The sequence below is a fragment of the Loxodonta africana genome, chromosome 5 (assembly GCF_030014295.1).
Source record: "Loxodonta africana isolate mLoxAfr1 chromosome 5, mLoxAfr1.hap2, whole genome shotgun sequence".
NCBI classification, from domain to species: Eukaryota; Metazoa; Chordata; class Mammalia; order Proboscidea; family Elephantidae; genus Loxodonta; species Loxodonta africana.
In genome coordinates this window covers 52654300-52681588 of record NC_087346.1, presented here as the reverse complement: position 1 = coordinate 52681588, position 27289 = coordinate 52654300, and the positions used below count along the sequence as shown (strand labels likewise).

Genomic DNA, 27289 nt, shown 5'->3' with positions numbered 1-27289 from the left:
AACATTAGCTGTGCTGTTCTTCCTTTGTGAGGCCCTGGTCTCAGGAAACACTTTGAATAAGATCCAAAAGCAGCCAAACCAACACTTCTGGCTAATGCAGAAAGCAAGAATGTAAAAAGGAAGGCTACAGACTATAAGGCAAGGTGATAATTGCCAGTAAATTTGGAGAAGTTTCCATTCCATCTAGAAAACTCAGAGAGCCCATCTTAGTCATATCACTACCCCCATGATTCTTCCCACCCCCATATTCTCACCCCCTTTTCAATTTTTTTTTTTTTTTTTTGCTAAAGTAGACTATGAGAAATGAGGTAAACTGCAGGTATGCTCTTGTGGTGACAGAAAGAATGTCACTGAGCTGCTCCTGCTCAGCAGAGCTCCTGAGGGCTGTGGGAAGGCAAGCGGTTGAGGAGGCAGAGAGCTGAAGCGGTCTGCTGTTCTCATATTCAGTAAGCAGACCTCACACAGCCTGCCAAGAGGAAAATGAATTGGGGGCAGGGTGCAAAGGACACCACACGGTTACTTATTGAAATTAGGGAAGACCAAAAAAAAAAAAAGTTCACCCATTCAGCAAACATCAACCAAATGACCCGCTGTGTGTCAGGCTCTGTGCTAAATGGGCTTGGCAAATGCTAGGATGAGTGAGATCACACCCCTGCCTTCAAGGATCTCACAGAGGGTGGAATGTATCCGTATGTCATGGGTGGGATGGAGGCAGGGGTGGAAGAGGGTGGCGGGGGCATTTCATATTACATGTCAGTATATCTGACAGTGTTTATCCAGGGTGCCAAGGCAGGTTTAGGAAGGTGGGGGTGGAGAAAACAAAAAAACCAAACCCATTGCCACTGAGTCAATTCAGACCCATGGCGACCCCATGCGTTACAGAACTGCTCCATAGGGTTTTCTTGGCTGTAATCTTATGGAAGCAGATTGCCAGGCCTTTCTTCCTCAGCACCTCTTGCTGGATAGGTTCAAATAGCCAACCTTTAGGTTAGCAGTGGAGAGGGAGGGGTATATGACACAGTTACCATACACAGAAATGATAAATGCCATGCAGCATGCACGCATGTCCACACAAAACACTGAGGTAGTAGTCATTCTAAGATTTTAATTACATTTTCATTCTCACCTCCATAAAGGTTAGGTAAGTCCATTTTCCAGTTCCTCTGTCAAATGTTCTTATAATGTTTACATAATGCATATCTCAAGAATTGAGTCCAAACTCAATTCATCTCACATATTTGGCAGAAATCTACATGTCCCAAGCCCTGTGAATGAATTTCCTATATTTCAAAGGTATGCAGACTGATTCACATGTCTTGTCCTGGGGCCTCAATCAAGAAGGAAAATCCTTTTCTATTTCAGTTTTTTAGCTCTTGGCTTTTCCCTCAGTACTGCTAGCCTTATGGCATCAGAGAATCAAGGATGTTTGGAGTCATGTTGACATTTACTTCTGTCATATCTCTGGCTTAAAGAATATTCTAGGTCAGTTTTATTGGTCCATTTCATGGAGAAAGAGGCCATTTTACATATCCTCCAAGACTTAAAAGAAAGCCAAGAAATAACACAATCCTCTTTATTTACAGCATGGGACTTCATAAATTAAGGTACTAATTAAGAGAAATATGTATATTTCTGCCTGTTCAGTTACTCCTGGTATCTTCAACTACAACACTAATAAAGTGTACTAAAGTGCCTGCCCATTATAAACTAAACTATGTTCAAGTAAAACATATTAAAGGGGATCCCATCTTTTTGGGCATGAAGCTTTTTTTTTTTTTTAATTGTGCTTCAGTGAAAGTTTACAGAGTAAATTAGTTTCTCATTAAACAACACACAAATTGTTTTGTGACATTGGTTGACAACCCCATGATGTGTCAACACTCTCACCTTCTCGGCCCCAGGTTCCCTGTTTCCATTCGTCCAGTCTTCCTGTCCCTTTCTGCCTTCTCATCTTTGCTTTTGGGCTGGTGTGTCCACTAGTGTCCTGTGCCTGAACTGAACTACAAAGCACATTGCTCATGTGTGTTACTGTTGTCCCTACAGAACTTGCCTAATGATTGGCTGAAGGGTGAACCTAAGGAGTGACTTCAGTACTGAGTTAAAAGGGTGTCCAGGGGCCATACCCTTGGGGTTTCTCCAATCTCTGTCAGATCAGCAAGGCTGGTCGTTTTGTTTTGGTCTGTAATTCTGAATTTTGTTCTACATTTTTCTCTCGCTCTGTCCAGGACCCTTTGTGATCCCTGTTAGGGCATGGAGGCCTTTTTAAAACTGATAAAATAGTGGCAACAGGTAAGCATGACCTGAGGCCCAGTCAGGCTACAGAAAGACTCAGTGAGGTAAGCTCAGCATTTAGAGGAACCTCATGCTAAGAAGACTGGCAGGTTGGCAGGCCACGCATAGCAACAGGGCTCTCCTGGTGGCTCCATGGGCCTCTGACTAGGTGAAGAATGAAGTACTTGGTTTTGTCTGTGTGTGTATGTGTGTGTGTGTGTAAGAGGGGAACTAGGAGATATAGGGCTACTCCCATCATAGGCCTATCTATACAGAACAGAGAACTCATTAAATTGTACTGAAGACCAAGTATCCTTTAGTTTTCCCCGTTAGCATGAGTCACATGACCTTTCAGGTTAAAAAGCCTCTTTCAAAACCTTCTCTGAGTCAGAAGCTGCCCAAATTCAGAATGGGATGCCCTGCGCAGAGCACAGTGAGGCCTTTCTCCTTAGGGATGTTCAAGAGAAGATGCCAGAGGGAGATATGGCAGAAATGGTGGGGACAGGAATCCCATACTCCATTGCTGTTGGGACTAGTTCTATTATATCCTATTATTTTAAATAAAAATATCCCTAGATGTTGTTGTGACAATGATGGCCTGTTACAGATGATATTGCACTAATATCATTCTCTAGAAATCCCTATGGTCTTCTCTTACCATAGGAAGGCGTGTTCTTTTGATCCTTTTCCCTCTTCTTGGATGAGGGAGTGGAGGTAGCTGTACTCAGGGCTGAGTGACAGGTGCTTCCGGAATACCAAGCTCTATACTGACAGGCACATCAGTTGACCTTTGGCTACACCAACCATACGTGTCAAACCTATTTAAGATGCATGTGTGTAAGCACACGCCATTTTGTTCTCCTTTGGAGCAATCTGCAAAGGAAAGGCTTTTACTTTTCATTCTGTACTTGTAATACTTCTACATGGACCTGGGGGTGGATATTATAATCCTTTTTGGTTTTTTTACTGAAGCCTCTTTGTTTTTTATGTTTAAAAAATTACATAAGCATGTTATTTATAAAAGTTTTAAAGGAACATCTTTATACCTCTTCTTAAAATCTCTCCACAAATATTCAGGTTAACAGTGATCACACCTAACACTCCAAAGGGATCTAAAAATTAGGCTGGTCATACAAATGAGAACCATATACTGACAGAGTCCAAAGGAAATTTACCTTCTAACTGTTTCTCCTTATTCATCATAACCTGCTGCTTGACAGGTTTTAATCTGGACAGCTCACAGCCACCATGCTTATCCCTGAGCAGAGAAACCAGTTACCTGAACAGCTCTCTGCATACCTTGTGCTTAAAACCAAGCCAAAAAAAAAAAAAAAACCAAACCAGATTACAACTCATGGTGACCCCATGTGTGTCAGAATAGAACTGTGCTCCACAGGGTTTTCAATGGCTGATTTTTTTTGAATTGTATTTCAGGCCTTTCTTTTGAGGCATCTCTAGGTGGACTCAAACCACCAACCTTTCAGTTAACAGCCAAGTGCGTTAACCCTTTGCACCACCAGGGACCCTTTGTGTTTAAAAGACGAGAGGAAATTGATTAAGAAAAATATATATACTTACCTTAGTCAGAAAGGTATTTTAGGGATCAGAATGCATAACACACGTGCATAAAAACCTCCATGAAAGGCATGGGGGTGGTATTTGGGGTGGGAGGAGAGGCAAGTGAGCCCTCTAAAAGAAAAGCATTGCCTCTGCCATATTTGTGCCTTTGGTTCAGCTCCCCATCTTCCCTATAGATGCCGCGTCCTTGGGATGTGAGATAAGAGCTTGACTCTCAAGCTGCGAGCAGACAGTCAATACTTACAAACTTGAGAAGGAAAGTGTTTTCCCGGAGAGCTCCAATGCACCCTGCGAATCCCAAAATGAACATCACTCCTCCTACCACAAGAAAGAGCCAAACTGGGTCAAAACCGCCAAGATCGGTGATGGAAGAGATGTTGGACAGCACTCCCTGGGAAGAGAAAAGAACACACAACAAGGCACCAGGATGAGGGGTCAGTTTTTTGACCTGTGAGGATTACTGCACTTGTCTTTTTTACCCTCCCAAAGAAATACTTCACAAGTAGTCTGATTACCAGGTGCGATTAATACTTGAGAGATGCCACAAAATAAATAAAGAAGGAAAAGGAAGAAAAGAGATAGAGAAAGAAAGAAAATTAAAACTGCATTCTTTCCAAGGTCTGCATGTGTTCATAATTTTGGTAAGGCTATACAAAGCAAAAGAACTGACCCCAAGAAACTGCCTCACACCCTGTATGGCTCTAAGACATGGATGTTACCTTAGATTTCTATGTCCCCGAAAATAAGTGATATTGAGTAAAAAACAGGTGTGTAATGACAGGGGACACAACAGAGAACCCCTGAGGGAGCAGGAGAGCAGTGGGACGCAGACTCCAATTTCTCATAAGACCAGACTTAACAGTCTGAGACTGGAAGGACCCTGGTGGTCATGGCTCCCAGACCTTCTGTTGGCCCAGGACAGGAACCATTCCCGAGGCCAACTCTTCAGACATGGATTGGACTAGACAATGGGTTGGAGAGGGATGCTGGTGAGGAGTGAGCTTCTTGGATCAGGTGGACACTTGAGACTATGTTGGCATCTCCTGCCTGGAGGGGAGATGAGAGGGTGGAGGGGGTTAGAAGCTGGCGAAATGGACACAAAAAGAGAGAGTGGAGGGAGAGAGCGGGCTGTCTCATTAGGGGGAGAGTCATTGGGAGTGTGTAGCAAGGTATATATGGGTTTTTGTGTGAGAGACTGACTTGATTGGTAAACTTTCACTTAAAGCACAATAAAAATTATATAAAAAACAAAAACAAAAACAGGTGTGTAAGAAAAACACACTTCACAAGACCCAGGAAGGGGATCATCTTTAAGTCCTCAGGGAATGCTGATGTTAGACAATTGCCTACTTTACAGCCCTTATCACTTCTCAGGAAATAAGGGCAGACCTACTAGCTGAAAGCTAACAGAGCCGCCAGTCCCGCCACAAGCATCTATGACTTTTCAGAAAAAAAAAAAAAACAAAACTGCAACTCAGGATCCACCCTTGAGTTATTAGGCCCAGACCCCAAAAGCCACATCAGTAGTTAGTGCTAAAGGCTCCACGTATAGTTACTGGGAAATTTCTTTACCACCATTTTTTAACAGTTGGAATTTAAAGCATTTACAAATCAAAAAGTTTCTCTCACTTCTAATCCTTTTATTCTCCTAACTCAAGCCTCTACCAAAGGAACCCAGAGTAATTTCATTTCTCCCTAAAGAATGCCACTTCTCTACTGAAATTCCTTCTCCCATAAGTGTGATATCACATCAAACACCACCCAGAACCATGCTAAGATGAGATTTTCTTCCCTCTAATATGTAAGGTGCATATGTACTTTTCATTCACATGAAAGCCAGCTACTGTGATTCTGAAACTGTGGATGGATGTGAATCTTAAATATCCAATACCATCAATATTTTACAAACAATACAAAACACAGAAATAATTTCTTATCTTACTAAATTTGTTATGAACTCTCAAAATACCCCCAGAGTATATCATGGTATAGTTTACCGTAATGTCTTACTAGTAAACATTTTGTTTTCAAAACACTCCCCCAAATCTGGCAGAACAGACAGAATTCATCTAATTTAATACTTGATGAAAATGCTCAGAGTGGCCTGGTGACTTGCCCACCTATCAAACCCGCTGCTGCCCAAACGACTCCAACTCATGGTGACTCCAAATGTATCAGAGTAGAACTGTGTTCCATGGAATTTTCAATGACTGCTAGGTCTTTCTTCCAAGGTGCCTCTGGGTGGACTCAAACTTCCAACCTTTTGGTTAGCAGCCAAGTATGTTAACTGTTTGTACCACCCAGGGAATCCAAAGGACACACACTATTGATATTTTGGAAACAGAATAGGTGCTCTACTTCAGTAGTCTTTCCCTACTAAGTGGAATCGATGGTATAATTCTTCCCAGTCAGCACTAAGCAACCTCTGAGTTCAGAAGTTTTAAATTTCTCCATTTAAGGTTGTAAGAACATTTGGAGAGAAGTATTTTTCTGTTAGTTTTTCCCTTCGTTTTTTGGTTGGAACATCAACTTAAGAACGATTAAAAAAAACAAAAACAAAACAGTTGCCCTTGAGTCAATGCCAACTCATACGTGACCCATGTGTGTTAGACGCGAACTGTGCTCCGTGGAATTTTCAGTGGCTGATTTTTTGAAAGTAGATCGCCAGACATTTACCTTTCGGACTAAGGAATTTCTTCAAAGGCACCCCCGGGTTGGCTCAAACTGCCAACTTCTTGATTAGCTGCCAAACGTGTTAACTCTTTGCACTACCCAGAGACTCCTAAGGACAATCACAAAAAAAAAACCAAAAACTAAACCTGTTGCCATTGAGTTGATTTCAACTCATGGCAACCCCATGTGTTACAGAGTAAAACTGCTCCATAGGGTTTTCTTGGCTGTAATCTTACAGAAGCCGATCACCAGACATTTCTTCTGCAGAGTCACTGGGTGAGTCTGAAGCGCCAACCTTTAGGTTAGTAGTCGAGTGTAAACCATTTGCACCACCTAGGGACCTACAGGAAACCCTGGTGGCATAGTGGTTAAGTGCTATGGCTGCTAGCCAAAGGGTTGGCAGTTCAGATCCACCAGGTGCTCCTTGGAAACCCTACAGGGCAGTTCTACTCTGTCCTATAGGGTCGCTATGAGTCGGAATCGACTCGACGGCAGTGGGTTTGGTTTTTGGTTAGGGACCTACAGAATAATAGGATACCAATAATAGAACACATATGAGGAAAAGCTAAAGGGCTCAAAATGCAAACTTAAACCTAAAAAAAAAAAAAAAGGTCATGAGTTTAAATAAATTTGCAGAGAAGGGCAACATTTGAAAAGTTGTTTTAATTACAGGAGAAGTAGGATCAATTTATGTGACGAGGTAGCAGAGATGGCAATGGCTGGGACAGATGCCATTTCTATATAAAGAGGCCTTTCTAGTATCACCAGGTTATTAGAAATGGATCAGAGAAGGCTGAGAAACATAGAAGAGAACCTCCTCCCTCAGAAAAGCTGAAGCCGTGACTGATTGTCAGCAGGGCTCTAGGAGGGATTCCTAAACTGGATGAGAAATTGGGACTTCCAACTTTAAGACTATTCTATGATCTCCCCCATTTTTAATGAGTTTTTTATTTGTGACTCACACTCAAGTCTGAGCAAAGATCAGATTGTTCCCAAACACTCCTCCGTGATCCACTTCTGTGCACAAAGATCTCAGAGGATCAGAGAGACAATTATCGGGCAATCCAGGCAAACAAGGCAAACAGACATACCTGTGCCTGAAATTATCCCTCCTCTCAAAAGACAAAAAGAGCAGCATCCCAACTGCCAGTAGACTCTGGATCATTTGTCCTCTCTGGGTTTAATTTGGGGGATGAGGATTTGGCTTTTTGGACTGTCTTAATCATCTAGTGCTGCAATAACAGAAATACCCCAAGTGGATGGCTTTAACAAAGAAGTTTATCTTTTCAGAGTAAAGTAGGCTAAAAGTCCAAATTCAGGGCCTCAGCTCCAGGGAAAGGCGTTCTCTGTTGGCTCTGGAGGAAAATCCTTGTCCTCAATCCTCTCATGGTCGAGGAACTTCTCAGGCGCAGGGACCCCATGCCCGAAGGACGCCCTCTGCTCCTGGTGCTGCTTTCTTGGTGGTGTGAGGTTCCCAACTCTCTGCTTGCTTCCCTTTCCTTTTTACCTCTTGAGAGATAAAAGGTGGTGCAGACCACATCCCAGGGAAACTCCCTTTACCTTGAATCAGGGAGGCAATCTGAGTAAGGGTGGTGTTACAATCCCACCCTGGTCCTCTCAACATAAAATTACAACCACCAAATGGAGGACAACCACACAATACTGGGAATCATGGCCTAACCAAGTTGATACACACATTTTGCGGGGGACATAATTCAATCCAAGAAACTGATGAACTCATTTTAATACTTTCTCTCCCCATCCTTCAGGGGCAGTTTTAATAGAGAGAGACCTCAACTGTTTCCATACAAACAATAATCATTTGGAGGCCTAACTGGACTGTAGATTCTACTCATCTAATCCTAAATTCTGGCAAAAGACCGGGCTGGAAACAAGACAGTGAGAGCTTGGGGAAATAACATTCTGCAAAGCATAGAAAAGACTACCAAGAACTTTAACATATTCAGAATATACCCAGGTAGTTATCAGCTGAAAACGAACGCACATCTGAAACACAAAGTGTGGAAATCAATGCCCAATGACCAGTTTTCTTTTCCAGGGCATTAGACTTACTTCACGAAGATGGAAATGTGAAAAAAGATGTACTCCTTCACCTGTGAAAAGTTTCCAAATATTCACTGATGAGCAGCCTTACTGCTGGCTACACAGAGATTAAAGAGTACCTGAACAGAATCCTGGGAACAATAACTTGGATGACAAAAAACAGTGGGGAACTGATAGTTCAGACTTCTGTTGTCTTAAGGATGGAGTCCCTCACTAGACTTTTTAATTTTTTTAAGCTCAATTTGACAAATGAGGAGGAAGCACTAGAACATGTCTACTGAAGAATAATTATAATTAAAGTTTGTAGCCGACAAGAAGCTGGAAGAAAAAAAATCTAAGATTACAGTTAAATCTGCCAAGTGATTTAAAATATACACTCAGACTCGGGGTAAATCCTCAAGAATGCCCAAGAACAACACCAGCAGCACCTATTCTTCTGGGAATCTGCGAGCATCACCCTCTTCTTCTGGGAACAGTACCTCCGCTTCTTTTAAGGGTCCCTCCCCCTCCCAGTTCACTCTATGACCCCCGCAGAGTTGCCACATTCTCATATGACCCTCTGCCCTCATGATTGCCGAGAAGCCTGAATGCCTTCCCTGCGATTCCAGGACTTAAACAGACATCTCCAGTAGGTAAGCTGTAAAATATCAAAGTTAGGAGCTATGTGCCACCTGTTTTTCACCATGTGGAGAAAGTCAGTCTGCAGTGAAAAATAGAAAGCCAGTGCTTTGGTGAGTTCGAACTTCCAGTTAATAGCCGAGCGCTTAAACACTGTGCCACCAGGGCTCCTCTAAGAACAAGGACGGGGAGGAAAAAGCCTAGTGGTATTGTAATCCTTGGTTCCCCAGTTGTTCCTGGCCTGTCCTTGAGTTCTGTGAGTCACCCTCAGGATCATTATAATACATTCCCTTGATTGCTTAAACTGGTTCTATTTGGGTCTGCATTTCCATCTGAGGAGTCTCATACAATACAACAAAAGCTTTGAATAAGTGCATCAACTCAGCGTTATCAATGAAATTCACAGTTCTAGTTGGAACTTTTAGGTACTTTATTATTGACAAATAATACACTGTTTAAGTCTCAATTCTTGGGTTTAAATATCAACTTTTTAAAACTCTAACTTACTGAAAAAAATAAATATAAAATGTCACTTGGCTAGCGTCTTCAGTACCTAGAAATGCCGCTCATGCTAGAAATGTACACACAGGGCCAACCTCTGCATCCCAGTAGTAAGCTCTTACTCTTCTCCTACCTGAATACTACAGGCAAAGCTCTGGGGTTAAAGACGCCCAGGCTACTGGATTTTGTGGATAAAGTCAGAAAAGCTGAGTCTAAGAGGAATGGGCATAAATGGATGAAAAGGACTCCCTGAAAAGAGAAGCAGAGCAGTTAGCCACATGTACTCATTTCCTTTAACCATTTAGTTAAAGGTGGGATTCTTAACAGTAGTATCAGAGGAAGAAATAGAGTTGGAATGAGAGAGAGCCAGAGACCAAGATTATAGGTCACAAGAAAAATATATTCAAAAGAGTATACAGATTCAAGAATATGGAAAGAATCCTTATATTCTCTATTAATATGTTGTTAAAATGATATTAATAAAAACAGCATATGAATAATTTTTCATATTCAAAATATATGTTCCTATCTTTACATTCTTATGACCCTCAGGCCCCTCTCCCTGCCTCCAGGTCTGCAGTTGTTGCTGCAGCAGGCAGCAAAGGCAAATCAAATAGAACACACCATAAAGTGCTGCTATAAAGACAAGATGAATCCTAGCCAATTAAAAAAAAAAGTTTAAAGAAACAAGTATATCCAGCAAATTGACCATTTTGCAAATTAGATTTTGGACAACCACCTCTTGACATATCAGTTTGGAGCCTTTAAGAGACAATCCTCCAATGAAAATAGGAGATTGCCATTATCTACTACGTAAGAGACGGTATCTCTCAGAACTCAGCAAGAAGACCAATATGTGTCTAAAAAGAAAGAAGACACGTTAATGGAACATGTCTGAGACAATATCACTTCAACAGAAGTTTAGAGAGCTGAGGAACAAAAATGTATCGATGGGCGTCTATCACAGCACAAGGAAGACTCTGACAGTCCAGCCACTTAGACAAGCAAGCTCTAGAGTGGGGCAGAGAGAGCACTCAGGCTCACCCACTTCCTGCACAAACCATCCTGTACTGCACTCAAGTCCATATGGCTCACCTACAATTTTCCCTAGAACCCTAGAGCAAAGAAAACTGGGTACCTGGACAAGGGCTAGCTGTAGGGCAGACAGACACAACAGGATAGTACAATACAGACCACCTTGTCCTTGAATCCCAAGTTCCACTACTTATGACCTGTGTGATCTTCAGTAAGTTAGCTTACCTAAACGCCATTTCCTACATCTGTGAAGTGCTACCTGATGTCAAAGGTTATTATGAGGATAAAGGAAGTAATCCAAGTAAATCCAAATGCTATGCTTGGCATATGACAGCATGCAATAAAATTTTATCCCATCTTGATTGTTATCACTATCATATCAAAACAAGAGGGAGACATAGCAGGGGTATCTAACCCAACTACGCGGGAGATGAATCTATTTTGCTGTGGCACTTGCCCTGCCTGAGCCCCTGTTGTGAATTGAATTGTGTCCCCCAAAAGACCACACTGAAGTCTTAACTCCTGTACTTGTGAATGTGACCTTGTTTGGGGAAATGGGACCTTTCTTTGAAGATATAGTAAAACTTGTGGAAGTTAGAACCTGTGTAAGTCAGAAACCTCAAATATTTTCCACTAAAAGGAGTGACAGAGAAGTAGTAAGACTGCACCCTGCCAAAGGCAGAAAACTCATGAGACCCAGAAAAACCAGGCAGTCCTGTCAAGTTCCAGCTCTCACAGGTTTCACTGTATTATCAGTTAAGTCACACTGGAGTAGGATGCATCCTAGTCCTAAGATCTCTGAGTGGTGTCTTATGAAAGGGGAGAACAGATGCAGAGTCAGGGTCACACATAGGGGAAGACAGGCACCTGTGACAACTGAGGCAGATGCATCTATCAGTAGCAAAGGAACACCAAGGGCTGTCAGCAGCCACCAGAAACAAGGAAAGTGGCAGGAAAAAGTTCCCCTCAAAGCTCTCAGAAGGAATTGGCACAGTCAACATCCTGATTTAGATGTCTAGCCTCCAGAACCGTGAGAAAATAAATTTCTGTTCTTTAAAACCCCCCTCCCCTGCACTTGGGTGATATTTTGTTATGGCAGCTCTAGGAAACTAAGGCAGCCCCTTCTAAGGAATGCCACAGCCACATCTGAGGATCATGCCTAGTGGAGGTGGCAGTAATTGACTTACCTAAACAGACTGTCTTTCTTTGGGCATTGGAAATAACCTGAAAGATGCACAGAGAAAAGGCAGAAGAGGGAAGCCAGGAGTCAGCAGAAGCCACGAGTAGGTGGAAGCTAAGAGTATATGGAAGTGGTGCAGTGGAGAAATGAGCACAGAGAAGTTAGTCAACACGGTAACCCTTTCAGGACTGGCAGTATACATAGCTACCACTTATTTTTTGTACCTCTGGGGTTTATTGGGAAGCTACTGTCTCACTGCCAGTACGTGCTGCTGGCAAACAGGGACCTATATAACAGTTTGAAATGGAAGAAAAAGCATGTGCCGCAAATTACTGTTTTTACAGGGTATTGTATGAGGTGGTGCTGAATCAATGAATTTTTGGTAGGAAAAACATGAATTGTGGAAATTTTTATTTGGTACACACATGTACCTCTGGACTTGGCGGGGGGAGGGTTGAATTTGTGTTCAGAACTGGTGTACATATGTACTTCTGGACTCTGAGGGCATGATTTGTGAAATGAGGCATAAAACAAAAACCATATTACCTACCAAAAATTCAGACACACTCAATGATTCAGCATGCCCTCCATTACTAAAAATACATGTTGCTGGGTGCCGTCAAGTCAGTCTGACTCCTAGCAACCCTATGTACAACAGAATGAAATACTGCCCAGTCCTGGGCCATCCTCACAATCTTTTCTTATGATTGAGCCCATTATTGCAGTCATTGTGTCAATCCGTCTCATTGAGGGTCTTCCTCTTTTTCACTGACACTCTACTCTACCAAGCATGATGTCCTACTCCAGGGATAGGTCACTCCTGATAATATGTCCAAAGTATGAGAGACAAAGTCTCACCATCCTCGCTTCTGAGAAGCTTTCGGACCGTACTCCTTCCAAGACAGATTTGTTTGTTTTTCTGGCAGTCCATGGTATATTTCATATTCTTTGCCAACACCATAATTCAAAGGCATCAACTCTTCTTCTGTCTTCCTTATTCATTGTCCAGCTTTCGCATGCATACGAGGCGACTGAAAACACCATGGATTGGGTCAGGTGCACTTTGGACTCCAAGGTGACATCTTTGCTTTTTAACACTTTGAACACATAGTATCAACAAAAAATTAAAAGGAAAAAAAATTGGGTCATGAATGGGGTAAGGACGCTGTAGCAATCAGCAACAGGGTCACCAAGATGGTGGCACACTCAACTAGGAGCAAGGCTGCCTCTACTGCCGAACTTTTGACTGGGTACACTGGTTGCTGAAGATTCACTGCCCCCAAATGACCTACTTGCTGAACCACCCATGCAAGATCTGGTTGTTTAAGGGTTTGATGAACACAGTATATCTCAGTAAGAGTCTGAAAAATTAGCCAACCTTCCCTCAAAACCCATCTCCTTATCAGCACCTCATTCAGCTATCTCTGGAATTTAGGCAGCTTCTCCCTCATAGTTCTGCAATAAAGGAGTATGTTCTGTGTAACTATCTCTTCTTGGAAGATGTTTCCACACATATGCAGGCATGAAAAGGCAAACAAACTTCAGATGGGTCTCAAGCCAACAAACTTCAGAAATGCCTGTGATTTTGTCATTGCCAGCACAGAGTGCCCTCTGTGTTTCACCTGGCAGGCTTCAGTTTCTTCTCTCCCAACCCACACGGAAAAGAAATGCAAAAATTGCATTAAGAAGCCCCCGGGATCTGGGACTCTTCTGCTTTTACATATACAAGCACATTTCTTCAAAGCGCTGGATGAGGAACAGACAGGCATATGAAATGTTCAATCAAAGCCAGCCTAGATGTACTCCTTAGAGACTTAGGAGACTGGGTCCTGATTCACCCATTCCTCCATCAACTAGATCCTACTGGGTAGAACTGGCAACTGTTTGCCTGGAGTTAAGAGGAGAGAAGCCTTTTCCTTGAGACAGTCTAAGTAATGGTGACAAAATATGACATTTTAAAGAAAATGCAGCTTCTCAGAGAGGGGTGTCCTGAAGAGTTAGAACTAATGTTTCAAACAATATCCACAAGAAGATCAAGATGGCACTCACAAGTCCACAGGGAAGCCTGCCCCTATAAAAACTCATCAAAGTTCCTCAAAGAAAGTTACAGGGCAAAGATACTGCAAAACCCAAAACATCCATCTTGCTCTCTGAGGAGTTTCTGAAGATGCCAGAGACAGAACTGGGCACAAGGAGAAAAGAGCTTGCTTGGACCCTAACAGGCCAGGGAGATACAAGAGCTGAAGGCAGCATAATGCCTGGCTGGGTGAAGAGACATGTACACAGACAGACTAGCTGCTGTAAAGGTATGGATTTCCCATTCTTTCTCATAAAAGAGGTCATCATAAAAAATGGCCACAATCTGCCTTTGGTGAGAGAGTTGGAGAGGCAGTCATTTGTTAAGCAGCCAGTTGCCATTTAGTCAATTTCAACTAAAGCGATGCCATGTGTGTCACAGTAGGACTGTGCTGATTTTCAATGGCTGATTTTTTGGAAGTAAATCACCAGGCCTTTCTTCCAAGGTGCTCCTGGGTGGACTTGAACCTTTCAGGTAGCAGCTGAGCTCGTTAACCATTTGTACCACCCAGAGACTCCAGTCATCTCTTAGGTCTCAATAAAATCCTGTAATCAAGCAGCTGCTGGGGGAGCCAGCTGTGGTAAGTGCTGTCAGCTGGTGCTGTGCACAGGCAGGGAAACCACATCACCACACACACTAGTGCAAATGACAGCCTGTAAAAACACGAGAACACACCCACTGGCAAAAGCGTCCCACTTCAGGCACTCCCATTTCCTGACCACTCTGCAGGCATTTTCATTTGTATACTCAGAAGATGGGAGATCCACCCAGGAACATTCCTGTCTGACTAAAAAGTTCACACTGAAATAGTTAATAGAGGTTCTGATCATGGTGCCCCAAAAATAACACGAAAAAAGCCTAGTCTAGTCTAGTGGCAGGTGATCACTGTGGTTTAAAAAAAAAACAAACCCATTGCTGTTGAGTCGATTCTGACTCATAATGACCCTCTAGGACAGAGTAGAACTGCCCCATAGAGTTTCCAAGGAGCACTTGGTGGATTTGAACTGCCAACCTTTTGGTTAGCAGCCATTGCACTTAACCACTACGCCACCAGGGTTTCCCTTCCCACTGTGGCTTAGGGCCTCAGAAATATGTAACTCATTCATTTATTCAGCACTTTCATGGGGATCACCTGTAAGGTGCCAGGTATTTTGTTAGTCTTGGGGTATTTGCAGTAAAAGACAGGTACCCCCTCAGAAGCTGAGACAAGTTCAGTATAAAATGTGCTGGGGCAGAGTTCTTAACTCTGGGTGTCATGAGGGCACAGAGGAGAGGGACAGCTAATGCCAACTTTCTGCTACCAGACCCAGGAGAGGCAGCAGGTCATATCGGCAGGTGTGATGACACAGGGACAGAACCTGGCCCAATGAGGGTTCCCTATGTGAGTGTGACACGTAGCAAGAGAAGACTGAAAGGCTGGTAGAAGCAGGGCAGGGTTCGTATCTGAAGGCATTTTGAGCAGATGAAGGCCCAGGTCTGATTTCCATTTAGAAAGCTCATTGGAGCAGCAGGAAGGTTAGATGGAAGAAGCACAGGTGGACTTGTGGTCATCCAGGTGAGGTATGCTGAAAGCTGGAACCAAGGCAGCAGAAGAGCTACACCACTGAACACTTACTCTATGCCAGGCACTGGGCTACCTGGATCATTTAAGCCTTACAATACACCTACCAGGTAGTACCAGGTAGGTACTGTTATCCATGCTTTATCAACTAAGAGACAGATACAGGGATATCGAGTGACCTGCCAAGGTCACCCAGGTAAGAAAGTAGCAGAGCAGGGGTCTGAGCCAGGCAGCCTCCCCCAGAGTTGGTTTTAACCACCATACTATACTGCCTAAAGACAGCAAGTAGCAGGGGCAAGAAGGCTCTTATTTACATCTTAACATCGTATATCTGTTTCTAAAATTTTAAAGAAAATATGTAACATGATGTTGTCGTTGTTGTTGTTAGGTGCCGTCGAGTCGGTTCCGACTCATAGCAACCCTATGCACAACAGAACGAAACACTGCCCGGTCCTGCACCATCCTTACAATCGTTATGCTTGACCTATTGTTACGGCCAATGTGTCAATCCACCTCGTTGAGGGTCTTCCTCTTTTCTGCTGACCCTGTACTTTGCCAAGCATGATGTCCTTCTCCAGAGACTGATTCCTCCTGACAATATGTCCAAAGTATGTAAGACGCAGTCTCGCCATCCTTGCTTCCAAGGACCATTCTGGTTGTACTTCTTCCAAGACAGATTTATTCGTTCTTCTGGCAGTCCACGGTTATGTTCAATATTCTTCGCCAACACTACAGTTCAAAGGCATCAACTCTTCTTTGGTCTTCTTTATTCATTGTCCAGCTTTCACATGCACATGATGCGATTGAAAACACCATGGCTCGGGTCAGGCGTACCTTAGTCTTCAAGGTGACATCTTTGCTCTTCGACATTTTAAAGGGGTCCTTTGCAGCAGATCTGCCCAATGCAGTGCGCCTTTTGATTTCTTGACTGCTGCTTCCATGGCTGTTGATTGTGGATCCAAGTAAAATGAAATCCTTGACAACTTCATTCTTTTCTCCGTTTATCATGATGTTGCTCATTGGTCCAGTTGTAAGGGTTTTGTTTTCTTTATGTTGAGGTGCAATCCATACTGAAGGCTGTGATCTTTGATCTTCATTAATAAATGCTTCAAGTCCTCTTCACTTTCAGCAAGTAAGGTTGCGTCATCTGCATAACGCAGGTTGTTAATGAGTCTTCCTCCAATCCTGATGCTCCGTTCTTCTTTATACAGTCCAGCTTCTCGGATTATTGCTCAGCATACAGATTGAATAGGTATGGTGAAGCAATACAACCCTGGCGCACGCCTTTCTTGACTTTAAACCAATCAATATCCCCTTGTTCTATCAGAACAAGTGCCTCTAGATCTATGTAAAGGTTCCTCATGAGCACAATTAAGTGTTCTGGAATTCCCATTCTTCGCAGTGTTATCCACAGTTTGTTATGACCCATACAGTCGAATGCCTTTGCATAGTCAATAAAACAAAGGTAAACATCCTTCTGGTATTCTCTGCTTTCAGCCAGGATCCATCTGACATCAGCAATGATATCCCTGGTTCCACGTCCTCTTCTGAAACTGGCCTGAATTTCTGGCAGTTCCCTGTCGATATACTGCTGCAGCCATTTTTGAATGATCTTCAGCAAAATTTTGCTTGCATGCGATATTAATGATATTGTTCTATAATTTCCACATTCAGTTGGATCTCCTTTCTTGGGATTGGCATAAATATGGATCTCTTCCAGTCAGTTGGCCATGAAGCTGTCGTCCATGTTTCTTGGCATAGACAAGTGAGCACCTCCAGCACTGCATCTGTTTGTTGAAACATCTCAACTGATATTCCATCAATTCCTGGAGCCTTGTTTATCGCCAATGCCTTCAGAGCAGCTTGGACTTCTTCCTTCAGTACCATCAGTTCCTGATCATATGCTACCTCTTGAAATGTTTGAACTTTGACTAATTCTTTTTGGTATAATGACTCCGTGTATTCCTTCCATCTTCTTTTGATGCTTCCTGCATCATTTAATATTTTCCCCATAGAATCCTTCACTATTGCAACTTGAGACTTGAATTTTTTCTTCAGTTCTTTCAGCTTGAGAAACACCAAGCGTGTTCTTTCCTTTTGGTTTTCCATGTCCAGCTCTTCGCACATGTCATTATAATACTTTACTTTGTCTTCTCAAGCCACCCTTTGAAATCTTCTGTTCAGTTCTTTCACGTCATCAATTCTTCCTTTTGCTTTAGCTGCTCTACGTTCAAGAGCAAGTTTCAGAGTCTCCTCTGACATCCATCTTGGTTAGAATGGTATTATTCTTGCCTCAGGTTTGACTGAGTATTACCCGAAAACTGTAAGTGAGTAGGAGACAAGACCACCCCCTCCACACACACCGGCACCTGCAGAAAAAGACGTTTTTATTTCTTGCACGCCTCAGTGAAATCGAACATATAAAAAGTGTTGAGGGAGGCCTGAGTCAGGAGACTGAGATTTCTCCAGAGACAGCAGCTGCTGTGCTGTGCACCACTCCCCCTCTAGGGGGCAGCTTTCTTCTCACTCTAAGCCTAGTGAGGGGCTTCAAGGGTACCATAGGAGAGCTCTGATGTTGTTCTCTGCAGATGAGGGACAGTAATTAGGGCCTGACTCAAGCCACGGAAGGGACCTGCAGGCCTAGGTGTGACTCCCGCCCGGGACACTGAGAAAGGGGCAGAGGCAGAGAGAAGACGAGATGAGATAAGAAGGGCTGGCCTACTGCTCTGGTGTCTGGCCAGGTGAGGGCAATCTGGTAGGACTGGCCCTACTCCCAAATGAGTGTGTCCAGGAGAAAAGATGAGGGCAGCACATGACAGGCAGCTTGGGATTGTCCTGGACTCTGCCCGATGGGGCCGCCTGCAGGGGAGAGAAGAAACCTTATGAGGCAGAGTTCAGAGGTGCAGTGGCCGAGGAAGATGACCAGGGATAAGCAGAGTTCCCAGAAGGCCATCCAGACTAGAGATATTGTCAAACCCAAGGGAACTGCCAGACACACGGACTCAGCAGAAAAGCTTCAAAAAGACCAAGACATCATCTGCTTTACTATCTGCCAGGCCCAGAGAACAAGGCCGCCAGGCCAAGCAAGAAGTATCCTATTCCTTTACCTTTCCTTCCTTCCCTACCCTCATTTTTGCCCTGGCAGGAAATGGGCAGAAGAGCCAACTAGTGAGGGCCAGGGTTAGGCTAGGGCGGAGAGAGGAGGAAGCTAAGGCCAACTCCCTCCCCTCTTCAGTGGGCCCAAGCCTGCTCAATCTGGGCAAGGGAGAAGGTTTTAAAGCTAAGTTACAGCTGGACATTCTAATTACTAATTGGTCCTGTATCTGTGCCTCTGAGTAAGAAGAGGGCTGTGATATCTGAGAGTGAACAGTAAGGCACAGAAATGTTGTCCCACCTGAATTTTCATTCCTGAGAAATCCCTCAGAATAAAGTGGGAAAGGGACACCTGAGGAGAGAACAATTAAGGCTTTTTTGAATGTATTCATGTGTTTGTTGGCCATACTGGAGGCCATTTTTCAGGGACTGAGCAAGAGTTGCCCGGTTTCCAGCTTTTTAGATACAGTGGAGAATTGGGGAAGATTTTTGAGATGATTGAGGAAGAGAGATGATGACAAACTTACTACATTTCAGTCAATAAAGTGAAACCATCAAAGATGTAATTTCAGCATCTCAGAAATGTCTCCTTAAAGTAGTTTCATACCCAAGAATCTACTTCCTGTTCCAGTTATCTGAGTAACCACTTCCACCTACTGCCTCCCTTTGGCTACGAAAACTTGGATCTGCCTGAATCACTGACTTTCATTGTCTCTAATTTCCCTTTCTGGGAAAATAGGGAAAGCTTTTCCAAAGTGAGCCTAATATATGATTTTGACAGGAAGCAACTGGAGGGCACTGAAACCAGACTTATATTTAAGATAATGGGCAGGGAAAACCCCTCCAGGAAAAAGAAACATCACCATCTGTAGAAACACCAAGCAGGAAAACAACATGGAGCTAGGGCTCTCCTGATTTCCTGTCTCCCTCCTGGGATCAGTGCTAGGCACAAACTCCTTTCCTTCCAGCCTGCCCCTACAAAGCCCAACCAAGGGAGAGTGATGGAGGATACTGGACGACTAGACAGGGAGCTGGGAGGGGAAGGGCCAGGCTTCTCCTTTAACTTCTCTGAGCCTCAGTTTCCCCATTCCTGAAAATGTCATCTTTCTCCTTAAGTTTAACCTGAGAAATTCTAGAGATCATGGAAGGGAAAAGCTAAATCCCTTTACTAAGTGCTATTTTTTTTCCTGTGTAGCATTTTTCAATGTATAAAAGCTCCTTTACATATTCTCATTCATTTAGTCTACAAACATCTTCTGCATGACCATGATACAACTGGCACTGGACTAGGAACTAGGCATAAAAGTACAAAGTAGACAGGCCTTTAAGGAGTTTTCTGGCCAGACAAGCCAGTCCTGGGCCCCTGAACTCACACCGAGGTTCAGGGAAGGGCATTTTTCCTACTCTGAAAAGCAGTGTCCTCCTCCATGCCCCCCACAACTCTGCCAGCAACACTTTCACTTGTATTATATCACTCTCCCTCTTGCTCCCACATAAACAGAGTAATAAGCACAAAGTTGGGCAAAATGGAAAATAACTCTACCAAGGAAAAGGAAAAGTACCCTAAATTTTCCCATGAAATGAATCATATATAGATTTCCAGTTTTATGAAAGAAATTGTGGTTGTTTTCTGTACCAATATCTAGAATTTATAGATTTGCTGTGTCTAACACTGTACCATCAAACCAGACATCAGAAGCTGCTATGTAATTTACCTCCTTTTATGCTGTAAGAATTGCTACTAGAGATCTGAAGTGACTCTGGCATCTAGAACTGAATGATACAGGCCACAAAACAGCCGAACCAAAAACCAAACCCATTGCCGTTAAGTAGATTCCGACTCATAGTGACCCTACAAGACAGAGTAGAACTGTTAAAAACCAAACTGTTTGCCATCAAGTCGATTCTGACTCACAGAGACCCTATAGGACAGAGTAGAACTGCCCCATAAGGTTTCCAAGGAGTGCATGGTGGAATCGAACTGCCAACCTTTTGGTTAGCAGCCGTAGCTCTTAACAAAATAGCCAGGGTCTAAAAAAATGCTTTCTTCATTCATTTGCTCATTCCCTTTGATACAAACAATATTTCTTGAGCACCTATATGTGCCAGTTAATGTTCAAGGTTCTGGAATTCAACAGTAAAAAAAAAAAAAGTTTTCTGTGTTCACAGAATTTATTTTCTAGAGGAGAAAGAGAGACTACTTGTTAGACCATAAGCGGTAAGTCCTAGGAGGAAAGAATGTAGGGAAGGGGGAAGGAAGCGCTGGGTGCAGGGTGAGGGTGCTACTTTCAATAACCCAGGAAGGCCTATCAACAAAGGTGACCTCGACCTGGAAATAAAAGAAAGCGTCAATGTGGACATCTGGGGGAGTGTACCAGGCAGAAGATGAGCAAGCGCCGAAGCCCTGAGAGGACAGCATGCCTGGGATATTGGAAGAATGGAAAGGTGACCAGGGGGCTACAGCACAGTAGGAGACAGAAAGTCACAGAGGTAATGTCACTGTTGTTGTTAGTTACCAAGTACACTCCAACTCATGGCAACCTCACATGTTACAGTAGAACTGCTCCATAGGGTTTTCTTGGCCGTAATTTTTACAAAAGCAGATCCCCAGACTGTTTCTTCCACGGAACTGCAGAGTGGGTTCAAATCACCAACCTTGAGGTAAGCAGTAGAGTGGAAAGCCATTTGCGCCACCTAGGCATGTTGGGACAGAGGTAACGGGGCATGATATACAGCATTTAATCTGAATAAGTCCTTTGGGGGTCTGCAGCAGAGAAGTGACAGGATCTGTCTTACATTTTAAAAGGATTACTCTGGCTGCTGCACTGAGATGGGCCTGGGGTGGGGGTGGGGTGAAAGAGCAGCGGCAGGGAAATATAATTAGAAGGCTTCTGCACGAATGCAGGCAAGATGTGGTGGCGGCTTAGACCAGGGTGTAACAGTGGCAGTGGTGAGAAGTAATTGAGACATATAGGCAGCTGAACAAAAAAAAAAGAGGTGTTAAAAGATTACCATCTAGAAGTTGGGTAAACAGAAACCCACCCTGTCAGCATGAGATAAGACTGAAATAACCCATAAATTACTATCTCCTTCTTAATGTTTTTCTAGTCCCCTCCTCCTTTACAGGTTCCACATGCATGGAAGAACAAAGTGTGACTGCTGTTTAACCTTCCTTAGCCCTCCAATGACGGCAATGTAGCGCCGAAGATCAAGTGCGCTTGCGCTATATCCCATAATGAGGGATGCCAAGGCTGCTGAGAGGACGCCATCTTGAATATCAGCGGGTTCCATCTTAGATTCCAGATGCCTGTGCAATCTAATTAGCATACTCCACCATTCTGAGGAGTACCCACCCCTTGAAAGAAAAAAAAAAAATTTTTTTTTTTTTTTAAGCCCACTAAATATTCATTACTCTATTGTCTCCACTGAACCCATAGAAACCCTAGCCTTGCTTCCCTTTTTGAGTCAGTCTTTTGGAGAGGCTTAGATCCCCGCTGACTCCTTTTGCTTGACACAAGCAAAATAAAGCTTGCTGAAGATAAAGTTTGTTTTTCACATGTATTCTTACTCGGGAAAAGACAAGGGCCCTTTGTGTCAGATTGACAATTGGTAACATAATCAGATTTTCAATATACAGTAGTTTCAAGGTAGAGCTGACAGTATGCGCTGATGGACTGCATGTGGTATGAGAAGAAAAGAAAGAAGGCCATTAAGGATACCTGAGCAAATGCAAGGGTGAAGTTCTTGTTTACTGCAATTGGGAAGAGCAGGCCTGAGGCAGAATCAGTATTGTGTTGTTTTGGATGTGTTAAGTTTCAGAGGCCCATTAGTCATCTCGATGAAGATGTGTAGGCTACTGGCTATATAAGACTGGAGTTCAGATGAGGTCTCGTCCAAAGATATGAATTTGGAAGTCATCAGTGATAGATAGTGTTTAAAGCCCCATGCCTAGATAAGACCTCCTCAGGTATGAGGGAAGATAAAGAAGAGGTCTGGGGACAGAGCCTTGGGCTCTCCAAAATTTAGAGGTCAGAGGTGAGGCAGAACGAAGAAAGGAGTCTGAGAAGGCATAGCCTATGAAGTAGGAAAACCAAAGGTGTGTGATATCCTGGAAGCCAAGTGAGGAAAGTGTTTCAAAAAGGGAGGAGTGATGAAGCAAGCTTTAGGCCTTGCCTAACAGATAAGGGACCTAAATGAGAAAGTGATGTGCACCAGGACCCCACAGAGGTTCAATAAGAAATTATTGAGTTCAGCTAAGTGTCTTGGCTACTTAACCAGAGAAAAGAATAGGATATAGTCTATCGGTACCTCTACAAAGACAAGATGCAGAAAAATAGTCTGATGCAATGACAAGGAGATGGATTAGAAGCTGCTTGACTGATGACACCCAAGGGCACACATAAGTGAATGAGTGTCAACCCCAAAGGAAATTTCTAGTGACATGTCACTGGGCTCTGTCCTCGCCTGTTCAACATATCAGTGGCATTTATTAGTGATAGCTACACTTGATTGGATCAAAACAACCTAGAAGCTTGTCAAAATAGAGCATCCCAGCCTCTATTGCAGAATTACTGAATCAGAATTTCCCCAGGTAGCACAGGTGATTTAGAAGAAACTGAGGGAGGAGGGTGTTCAAGATGTGCAGCTGAAACCAAGATGAGTAGAGGGGGGAATGTGCTGGCTGAAAGCTTCAGGCTCAGATAATCTCAGCAGGTGGAGAGGTGGGGTGAACTATAACTGAGTTAATGTGGAATCATGTATTTGACTCTGAAAATCAGCCAGACATGAAGTGGATGAGCTAAACACAGCTTAGTATCTGAGTCTTCAACCAAGACCCTCTGTGAACTGTGGGCTCAGTGATCAACAGTGGGATCTCCAGCAGCACTGACAATAGATGAGCGGAGAAGCAGTATAGCCCAGCCATACTTATCACAGTCCATAAAGCAACTGTCTTAGTTACCTACTGGTGTTGTAATGGAAATGCTGCAAGTTGGTGCTTTAAAGAACAATTTATTTTCTCATAGTTCTTGAGGCTGAAAGTCCAAATCAAGGTCTTTGTCATGTTGATTGCTTCCTTGTTGGTAGCTCCAGGCATTCCTTGGTTCCCTGGGCAATCTTTGCATGGCATCTGCCTTCCCCTGTGTGTGTCTCTGTGTCTAATCTGCTGTTTTTATAACTCAGAAGTGATTAGGTTTAGAACCCACCCTGCTTAGGTATAATCTAATTAACAAAGAAAACCTTATTTCCAAACAAGATTACACCCACAGGTATAGGAGTTAGGATTCCAACACATATTCTGGGGGACATAATTTAATCCACAGTAAGCACCCACTCAATGGTACAAAGAACACACTACAAGGAGGTCAGGGGAGCACAACCAAGATGGTGAAGGGACTCCAGCCCATGTCATGTAAGGACCACCCTGCCTGGTCTGCCCTCTGCCTGCCTCTATCACTGCATCCCTTACCTCTTCTTGTCCTTGTTCTCTCTCTTCCAGCTATACTAGCTTTTTTGCTGCTTCTTAGAATCACCAAATCCCTGCCTCAGGCTCCCCATACTTGCTATTCTCTCTTCCTGGAATGCTCTTCCCTCAGTGCTCTGTGGATTACTCTTACAACACCCAGGTCTCTGTTCAAATGCCACCTCCTCAGTAGTTCCCAACTACTCTGTCTAAAAAGCCCCTTTTTCCCATCACTCTCTAGCTAGCCCTTACCCTACACTTTACCCTTCTACCTGGATGCATGCACTTGGCTGGATAACTGCTAGTTGCCAGCTCCCCTCATTAGAATACAAGCTCTATGAGGACAGGGGCTCTGCATCATTCACTCCTGAATGTCCAGGGCCCATCCCAGTTCCTGACATGTGGCCAGTATTACCAAACCGGTTGTTGGACGAATAAATGCAAGACTGAACATGTTCTCTCCCCTCTGCTGCCTCCACTTGGATCCTGCTCATGGAGGTCTGCTTGCTACACAGGCACTGGGTGACCTTGGACAAGTAACTAACTTCAGCTTTCAGGAGAAACCTTCTATTTGCTGAGAGTGCCCCTGTCAAAGAACGGACTGCTATTTCATCTCTCCCTAAAGACAGCATCACCCTCTTTCTCTGATATCTGTGTGACATTGCCAGTTCTAGAAGTTTGCAATTTTATCAGAAACGAGACATTTGGGGCAACTGATGAAACAAAAAGATAATTATATTTCATAAAAAGAAAAAAACTTCAAAACAACCAATTGTCTGTTCATTGCTCAAATAGACAATTAGATCATTTAATGCTTTCCAGCATCTGTTCAAGGCAGATAGAAATGGACTCTTATGAAAGGATTTACAAAAAGCTGTGTTATCTGGCAATTTAACCAACAAGAGAGCTTGTAAAAGTGGAATTTCTGAGATTCCACCAATACAAATCTCCAAGCTTACAAAAGGATTGTGGCAGAAGCTAATCATAATAAAAAAGAAGACCAGTATTCAACAGAGAAGTTTCTGGAGATAAGATTATCTCTATTTTGAGACTTTAATTTGTCTCACTTGGTATATAATCACTGCCCAGTCTCAGAACATTACTCTGGTTGCTGGAAAGTGGCTTTTTTTCTATAAAACATTTTACATTCTGTAAAAGCTTTTTTTAAAAATAAATACAGGGTAGTTCATTTTAAAAACTCGGGATTTACTTTGAGTTTCGTTTCATAGAGTCTATGTGAAAACTGTTTTGGTTGTGGAAATTCCTGCTGGCATCTGAGAGGCTTCTGTTTCCTGGATCTTCTTAGTTTTTCTCTCCTTTCTTGATACGTGTAATGCTTCCAAGGAACTCTTGGCTTAACGCTGTGGTCAGGCTCAGAGAGGGAAATATCAGAGAGATGAGAGAATGGTCTTCTGGGAAAATTTAAGCTAATCTCACAGTTTACAACAATTTTTAATCAATCCATACACTCCCTCACTGTCACAAGGTGGAACATAATAAAGCTTTACTGTGTAGCCAGATACCAGGAAAGATAAACTTCTGCAAACTATTTCACTTTCAAAGGAGGAAGAAAAAGTAGCTCATGTTCATTTTTGGATTCCAGTGCTTGGCCTCAGTAGGAGAAGTGGTAAAGTAAAAATGAAAAGGCACAGATGAGAAGTAATATGGCAGAGTGGACACAGGGCAGAGTTGTCATGAGTTTGTTACTTAGTGTATCTTCATTGTAACCTAGAACACGCTACTCCATAACTCCAGATTTTTCCTTTTACTATACTATATTTGGTCATAAATTCTGAATACTTCTTGAACTTGCAATCGGCAATCAAGCAGTCACATTCTTTAGCATTAAGGATGAGTTTATCTGATATTCACACGAGTGATGCCCAGTTTCCTTCGTATCACATGCTAACAGTTGGTCACATCATGCGCACATTAAAAAAAAAAAAAGGTCACTTTTACGGCTTAGATATTCTTCCAAAGGATATTTAAAGAAAAAAAAAAAAAAAAAGATGAGACAGAAAAAAAGGCTACAGGTGGTTTAGAGGTATTTCTACACAGAACTGAAAATATTGTGCCAGAGTAAGGAAATGTCCCCATTGGAATGTGTATCTCTGGCTAACTGATAAAATTCCAATACATACTCTGTTTTGCATGTGTATTGATGCAGTGATCAACTGAGGCTCCAATCCTAAACAATCTTTGAGAGTAGGACATTATCTTCCAAGAACACTTTCTCTTATTACAGTCATGTTTTTTTATACCCTGCAGTTATCAAAGGGGAAAATGAAACAATGTATGTGATTGTAGCCTCTAACAAGCAAAATGTGTGTGTTTTTATTATATTCAACTTACCTTTTCATTCCATGCCCACAGTCCAATTCCAAGAAATGCTATTCCCAAAAGCTGAAATAAACAAAAAAAGCAGCGTAAGAGGAAGGGTAAACACCATGTCTTCACTCAACAAATAAGAAAGTTTTCAGTCAATATTTTTGTCATTTTACCTGGCTAGGAAATAGCTTTCTCTAAATTCTGAATAACAGTCTTCATCAGGAAAAGAAATAACCATAATTCACTTGCCTAAAATTATTAAGCTATTAAGAAGGATTGGAAACACTTAGGTGCTGAGAAGTCATTCAGATTATGAAGAATAATAATTAGGTAGAATCTTGAGCAAAATGAAAGTCATCAATAACATTTAATGCTGCCTTTTGGGGTTTTTTTTGGGGGGGGGTTGGGAGAGAGAAGAGAGAGTGTCCCCATGAATCTGAGCCTGCTGCTCACTAGAAAATGGGTAACCAGAGGCAAGGACCTAGAAGAGCACAGAACCCCAAGGCTGGTGATTCTCTTCTCATCATCATGCCATTAAAAATGCACCAGGTCAAAGAGGGCATGAAGAAGTCCCCAATGTCCCTCAACAAGCTCATTAACACTTCTTCAAATGTAACATGAATCTTATCAAATCCAATAAACCCAAACAAAATTCCTAGATTCTTCTGTTTTTCAGAAACCTAAATTACTTAGATTGCAGTTCAGAGGGCTTCCACAACTCTTCCTGGTTTTAGCTCCATTCCAACACCTCATGTACAACATGGACTACACAAGTAACACGAGGGACTGAGTTAAAGAAGAAGACAAAGAAGCACTGAGTCTCCACGCAGAGGGGGCATATAGTACATC

At 42.9% G+C, this 27289-nt stretch overlaps 1 protein-coding gene across 2 annotated transcripts in view; it reads right to left on the bottom strand.

The window, feature by feature from the left end:
- Positions 1-27289, bottom strand: part of TSPAN5 (tetraspanin 5) — a 205086-nt gene that overhangs the window by 12530 nt on the left and 165267 nt on the right. The window contains exons 1-3 of one of the 2 annotated variants that reach the window (XM_064285524.1): positions 26465-26504; positions 26254-26374; positions 4094-4240 (exon numbers count right to left, since the gene is read on the bottom strand). In XM_064285524.1, the coding sequence (XP_064141594.1) occupies positions 4094-4240; positions 26254-26265 (159 nt within the window). In that variant the 5' untranslated portion in view covers positions 26266-26374; positions 26465-26504. Of the gene's footprint in view, positions 1-4093; positions 4241-26253; positions 26375-26464; positions 26516-27289 lie in introns of those variants that run through there. The other variant, XM_003410402.3, reaches the window with a different exon arrangement.